Genomic DNA, 7,446 nt, shown 5'->3' with positions numbered 1-7,446 from the left:
TCATAGCATAAAGCAAAGCCATGATGGGCTCAGCCAGCAACTATGCACAAGGAACATTTGGACCACACCTACCCAGAGGAAAATCACCCATCTCAGTGGTCATAACTTGAGCTTCTCAGCAAGCCTCTCCACTACATACCAAAGTACACTGGGGTCCTAAGTAAACTTGAAAGACAGTCTAGGGCACAAGGGCTGCAATTCCTAGCAACTCCTAGTGCTGAGCTGGGCTCAGTACCAGAGAACTAGGGTGGCACAAGACATAGGGACACATCAGCTGGAATGGCTAAGGGACTGCTTGCACCATCCCTTCCTCAACCCAAGGCAGCTCAGATTGCAGCAACAAAAGTGACTACTTTCTTCCACCTAAGAAACAAACATGAAGAGTAAAGAGGACTTTGTCTTGCATCTTGGATATCAGTTCAGTCCTTTGTTAGCCAGTACTCTGGAATTCTTTTGTGGTACATTTCTCATGCTGCTATCTGTAAAAAAATGTTTGATTTACTTTCTCATATGCACTAATTAAACAGGACTGTTAAATGATGAATAAAACAGCCCTGTTTAATTAGTGCATATGAGAAAGTAAATCAAAGAAAGACTCCTTTCTTCCACTTAAGGAGAAAAACATGAAGAGTAAAGAGGACTTTGTCTTGCATCTTGGATACCAGTTCAGCCACAGTAGATAGGTCACCAGGCAGAGTTGTGAGGCCACCACTCCAGGCCTTAGCTAATGGACATTTTTACATACACCCAGGACCAAAAGAGAACATGCTACCTTGAAGGAAAGACCCAATCCTGACATAATTCATCACCTATTAACTAAAGACCCCTTTAGCTCTGAATAATAAGCATTAATACCCAGGTAGGATGCCATTGGCCTTGGACTCTGACACAGGCTCACTATAGGTGTGACCCAGCACATTTCCAGCAGTGATGGCTACAGTAAAAGACTCCTCCTATTGGAGAATAGCAGAGGGAAAAGTGAAGGGGAGTTTGTCTTGCACGTTAGGTATGAACTCAGCTACAAGGGGGTAGAGCAACAAACAGCCTCTTGGGGTGCCCACATCCAGGTCTAGGCTCTTGAACAGTATTTATGGACCTTCCCTAGGCTCATGGAGAGCCCACTGCCTTGAAGGTTGAGTCCCACACCTGGCAACATTCACCACCAGCTGACCGAAGAGCCCTTGGGATTTAAGTAAATATCAGCAATGGCCTGACAGAACTCCCTCAAACATGGGTCACTGGTGGTGGTGGCCACAGGGAGATGCTACTCTGCCAGTGGAAAAGGGAGGGAAGAGCAAGAAGGACTTTGTATTGTGGTTTGAGGGCCAGCTTAGTCATAGTAGAATAGAACATCAGACAAATTTCTAAGATATTTGATTCCACCATCTGGCTCCCAGACATCTCTGGACCTGTGCAAGTCTTGGGGAAACTCACTGCACTGAAGGGAAGAACATAAACCTAGCTGGACCTAGGGACTTGAGTGAACATAGTAGATAGCCAGGTAGTGGTTATAGCAGACTTTGGGCAAGACCCAGTGCTTGGGTAAGACCCAGTGCTGTGCTGGCTTTAGGTCTGATGCAGGGCAATCCCAGTGGTGGTGGCCACAAGTGTGCTTGCATTACCATACCCCAGTTCCGTGCAGCTCAGCAGAGACAGAGACTCCATTTATTTGGGAGAAAGTAAGGGGGGAAACAAAAAACAAGAATCTCTGCCTGGTAATACAGATAATTCTGAATCTTATTCGAGGCCATCAAGGTGGTACCTCTACAAGTCTTCAAAAAACGCAGAGATATGGGACTTGGGGCCCAAGTTCTTTTTAATACCTGGAAAGCCTTCTCAAGAAAGTTGGGCACAAACAAGCCCAGACTGCAAAGACTAAAATAAATATCCAACTCTTCAATGCCCAGAGACTGAAGAATATCTACAAGCATCAAGATCATCCAGGAAAACATAACCTCACCAAATGAACTAAATAAGGCACAAAGAATTAATCCTGGAGAAACAGAGACATGTGACATTTCAGAAAGATAATTCAAAATAGCTGCATGTTGAGGAAATTCAAATAAATTCAAGATAATACAAAGAAGGAATTCAGAATTCTATCAGATAAGGTTAACAAAGAGAATTAAATAATTAAAAAGAATCAAGCAGAAATTCTGGCACTGAAAAAATGCAATTGAAATACTGAAGAATTTATCAGAATCTTTTAATAGCAGAATTGATCAATCAGAAGAAAGAATTCATGAGCTTAAAAACAAACTATTTTAAAATGCATAGTCAGAGGAGAAGAAAGAAAAAAAAATAACAAGCAATGAAGCATGCCTACAAGATCTAGAAAATAGTCTCAAAAGGGTAAATCTGAGATGTATTGGCCTTAAAGAGAAGGTAGAAAGAGAAGGTAGAAAGGGTAGAAGTTTATTCAAAGGGATAATATCAGAGAACTTTCCAAACTTAGAGAAAGTTATCAACATTCAAGTACAAGAAGGTTACATAATACTAAGATTTATCCCAAAGAAGACTACCTCAAGGCATCATATAATCAAACTCCCAAATGTCAAGGATAAAGAAAGCATCCTAAAAGCAGCAAGAGAAAAGAAACAAATAACATACAATTGAGCTCCAATAAACCTTACAGCAGACTTTTCAGTGGAAACCTTACAGGTCTGGGGAAAGTGGCATGACATATTTAAAGTGCTGAAGGAAAAAACTTTTACACTAAGATAGTATATTTGGTGAAAATATCCTTCAAACATAAAGGAAAAATAAAGACCTTCCCAAACAAAAGTTGAGGGGTATCATCACCAGACCTGCACTACAAGAAATGCTAAAGGGAGTTCTTCAATCTGAAAAAGAAAAAAAATGGATGTTAATGACCAAGTAGAAATCATCTGAAGATTCGTTGGTAATAGTAAGCACAATGAAAAACACAGACTAGTATTACACTGTAATTGTTGTGTGTAAACTACTCTTGTCTTAAATAGATATACTAAATGATAAACCAATCAAAAATAATAATACAATGACATTTCAAGACATAGTATAATAAAACATAAAAAGAAACAACAAAAAGTTTAAAAGCAGGAGGATGAAGTTAATGTGTAGAGTTTTTATTAGTTTTCTTTTTATGTGTTTCTTTGTGCAATTGTAAACAAATATTGTTAAGTCAACTCAGTTTAAAATAATGAATTTTATAGTATTTGCAAGCCTAATGGTTACCTCAAGCCAAATAAACATACAATAAATACACAAAAAAAATAAAAGCAACAAATTAAATCATACTACTAGAGAAAATCACCTTCCCTAAAAGGAAAACAGAAAGAAAAAAGACCACAAAACAACCAGAAAACAAATAACAAAATGGCAGAAATTCCTACTTATTAATAGTAACATTGAATGTAAATGAATTATACTCTCCAATCAAAAGACATAGGGCAGTTAAATGTATTAAAAAAACAAGACCCAATGATCTGTTGCTTGCAAAAAACACACTTAATCTATAAAGATGCACATAGACTAAAAATAAAGGGATGCAAAAGACATTCCATGCAAAGAGAAACTAAAAGAAAGCAGGAGTAGCTATACTTAGGCAAATAGATTTCCAGACAAAAAACTGTAAGAAGTGACAAAAAAGGTCATTATATAATGATAAAAAGGTCAATCCAGCAATAAAATGTAACAATCATAAATATATATGTATGCACCCAAACTGGAGCACCCAGATATATAAAGCAGACATTAGAGCTAGAGAGACAGACCCTCAATACAATAATAGCTGGAGACTTTAACACCCCACTTTCAGCATTAAACAAATTTCCCAGACAGAAATTCACAAAGAAACAGTAGACTTAATCTGCATTATAGAACAAGTGGACCTAATGCATATTTACAAATCATTTCCTCCAAAGGCTGCAGAATATACATTCTTCTCTTTTACACATGGATCATTCTCAAAGATAGACCATATGTTATGTCATAGAATAAGTCTTACAATAACCAAAAAAAAAATTGAAATAATATCAAGCATCTTCTCTGACCACAATGGAATAAAACTAAAAATCAACAACAAGAGGGATTTTGGAAATTAAACAAATTCATGGAAATTAAACAATATGCTCCTGAATGACCAGTGGGTCAGTGAAGAAATTAAGAAGAAAATTGAAAAATTTCTTGAAACACATGATAATGGAAACCCAACAAACAAAAACCTATGGGATATAGCAAAACAGCTCTAAAAGGGAAATTTATAGCTATAAGTGCTTACTTCAAAAAAGAAGAAAAGCTTCAAATAAATAACCTAACAATGCATCTTAAAGAACTAGAAAAGCAAGAGCAAAACAAACCCAAAATTAGTAGAAGAAAAGATAAAATAAAGATCACAACAGAAATAAATAAAATTGAAATGAAGAAAACAATACAGAAGATCAACAAAACAAAAAGCTGGTTTTTTGAAAAGATAAACAAAAATAACAAACCTTTAGCCAGAGTGATGGAAAAAAAGTAAAAAAAAAAAAAAAGCAAATAAAATAAAAAAGTAAAAAAAAAAAGCAAATAAAATCAGAGATGAAAAAGGAGACATTACAACTGATACTACAGAAATTCAAAGGATCATTAGTGGCTACTATGAGCAATTAAATGCCCATAAATTGGAAAATGGATAAATTCCTAGACACATAAACCTTTATCATCACATTAAGATTGAACCTTGAAGAAATCCAAACCTTGAATAGATCAATAACAAGCAGCAAGATCAAAGCCATACCAAAAAGTCTCCCAGTAAATAAAAACCCAATGGTTTCACTGCTGAATTCTACCAAACATTAAAGAATAATTAGTGCCACAGGCAAGGACTTCATGACTAAAACACCAAAAGTGTTGGCAACAAAGGCCAAAATAGACAAATGGAATCGAATTAAACTACAGAGCTTGTGCACAGCAAAAGAAACAATCATTAAAGTGAACCGGCAACCAACAGAATGGGAAAAAAATTTTGCGATCTACCCATCTGACAAAGGGCTAATATCCAGAATCTACAGAGAACTAAAACAGATTTACAAGGGAAAAAAACATACAAACCCATCGAAAAGTGGGCAAAGGACATGAACAGACACTTTTCAAAGAAGATATATATAAGGCCAATAAATATATGAAAAAATGTCTATCATCACTGGTCATTAGAGAAATGCAAATCAAAACCACACTGAGATACCATCTCACACCAATTAGAATGACAATCATTAAAAAATCTGCAGACAACAGATGCTGGAGAGGATGTGGACAAATAGGAACACTTTTACACTGTTGGTGGGAGTGTAAATTAGTGCAACCACTGTGGAAGACAGTGTGGCAACTCCTCAAGGACCTAGAAATAGAAATTCCGTTTGACCCAGCAATCTCATTACTGGGTATATACCCAAAGGATTATAAATCATTCTATTATAAAGACACATGCACACGTATGTTCATTGTGGCACTGTTTATAATACCAAAGACCTGGAACCAACACAAATGCCCATTGATGATAAACTGGACAAGGAAGGTGTGTCACATATACACCATGGAATACTATGCAGCCATAAAAAAACAATGAGTTCGTGTCCTTTGTGGGAACATGGATGAATCTGGAAACCATCATTCTCAGCAAACTGACACAAGAACAGAAAATCAAACACCACATGTTCTGACTCATAGGTGGATGTTGAACAATGAGAACAAATGGGCACAAGGAGGGGAGCATCACACACTGGGGTCTGTTGGGGGGGAATAGGAGAGGGACAGTGGGTGGTAGGGAGGTTGGATGGGAAAACATGGAGAGAAATGCCAGATATAGGTGACAGGCGATGGAGGCAGCAAACTATATTGCCATGTATGTACCTATGCAACAATACTGCATGATCTGCACAGGTACCCTAGAATCTAAAGTACCATTTTAAAAAATATTTTTTTATATATATATAATTGATACATAATACATGTACATATATTTGGGGTATTTTTGATAATTTGATACTGTTACATAATCAAATTAAGGTAATTGGGATTTCTATCACCTTAAATATTTATGTTTTCTTTATTTAGCTAGCAACATTTAAATTATTATCTTCTAGCTATTGGTGTTAACATTAACAAGAATATCTTTACAATTTTTTTTTTGGTTTCCAATACATTTATTTAATCAGAACTTCAAAGGGTTCTAGAAGACTGCATTTTTAACAAGGACTGCAAATGATTCTAGGTTTTAATTAAAAGTGTGCCTTGGGGAAGCAACTTTGCCCTTTATTGTGTGTCAGATTACATATACAATAAAATAAAAAGTCATATAATTGAAAAAAATGCTTTATACAAAATATTAGTAGATACCTAAATACAGTATGGTCTTACAAATAAAATCATATATATAGAGTTGTATTTCTAAGTACAGTAGTGCCCCCTCATCCAAAGTTTCCCTTTCTATTGTTTCAGTTACTTGTAGTCAACCACATTCTAAAATAGGTGAATACTGTACAAGAAGATATTTTGAGAGCAAGAGACACCAACCACATTCACATAAGTTTTATTACAGTATGTTATCATTATTCTATTTTATTATTATTAACCTCTTGCTATGCTTAATTTATACATTACACTTTATTGTAGGTATGTATATATAGAAAAAACAGTGTATAAAGGTTTGGTACTATGTGAGGTTTCAGGAGTCCACTGGGGGCCTTGGAACATATCCCTTGACAATAAGGGGAACTACTGTATGCAAAATCAAAAGCTATACAACAATCAGAAACATTGAGAGAACAAGTCCAAGTATAAGTGAAGACATTCCTCTGAATTCCTACGTTTCATTGAGCATCAAAAATGACCAATCTTTTAGTCCTTTTCTTGTACTTTATTCTGTATACACATTCTCTGCATCTGATTGGATCCCTAGATTTTATTTCATTTTCTGTGTGACATTCTCCACAGATATATATTATTGGTTGCTGCTTTGGAGGTTGCACATCCTTGTGGGTGTCCATCAGTCACCCACAGCATGGGAAAACTTCTCACTCTGCATTTCTCTAATTTTTTAAACATTATAGAATTTATACCCTTAGTGACTTGTAAGAAATGATAGTTGATGATGACAGTAAGAGGGGGATTTTTAAAAAAAAAGAATAATTAGTGCCAATTCTATTCAAATTGTCCTGAAAAATAGAGGGAAGGAATACTTCCAGACTTATTCTACGAGGTCGGTATTATACTGATACCAAAACCAGACAAAGACACATCTAAAAAGAAAACTGCTGGCTAATATCCCTAATGAAAATTAATGCAAAAATACTCAATAAAATATTAGCAAACTGAATTAAACAGTACTTTTAAAAGATCATAAAAATGTCATTCATTGTGACAAGTGGGATTTATCCCAGGGATGTGAAAGGATGGTTTAACATACCCAAATCAATCATTGTGATA

The 7,446-nt window shown here is 35.7% G+C and overlaps 1 protein-coding gene across 1 annotated transcript; it reads right to left on the bottom strand.

Annotated features, from left to right (window-relative positions):
- Positions 1-6,149: 6,149 nt before the first annotated feature.
- On the bottom strand, positions 6,150-7,047 carry LOC105723853 (DNA-directed RNA polymerases I, II, and III subunit RPABC4-like). The gene has a single exon (XM_064375777.1). It carries the CDS (start codon positions 7,005-7,007, stop codon positions 6,831-6,833), a length of 177 nt encoding a protein of 58 aa, XP_064231847.1. The 5' UTR covers positions 7,008-7,047; the 3' UTR covers positions 6,150-6,830.
- Positions 7,048-7,446: the final 399 nt, after the last annotated feature.

The sequence above is a fragment of the Aotus nancymaae genome, unplaced genomic scaffold (genome assembly GCF_030222135.1).
Source record: "Aotus nancymaae isolate 86718 unplaced genomic scaffold, 86718_ANA_hifiasm-v0.15.2.pri h1tg000014l, whole genome shotgun sequence".
NCBI classification, from domain to species: Eukaryota; Metazoa; Chordata; class Mammalia; order Primates; family Aotidae; genus Aotus; species Aotus nancymaae.
Note: the sequence above shows the minus strand (reverse complement) of the source record. Positions and strands in the feature narration are given on the sequence as shown.

What these genes read in the sequence shown, in the direction of transcription:
- LOC105723853 (XM_064375777.1), bottom strand. Translation starts at nt 7,007, where the DNA reads ATGGACACCCACAAGGATGTGCAACCTCCAAAGCAGCAACCAATAATA.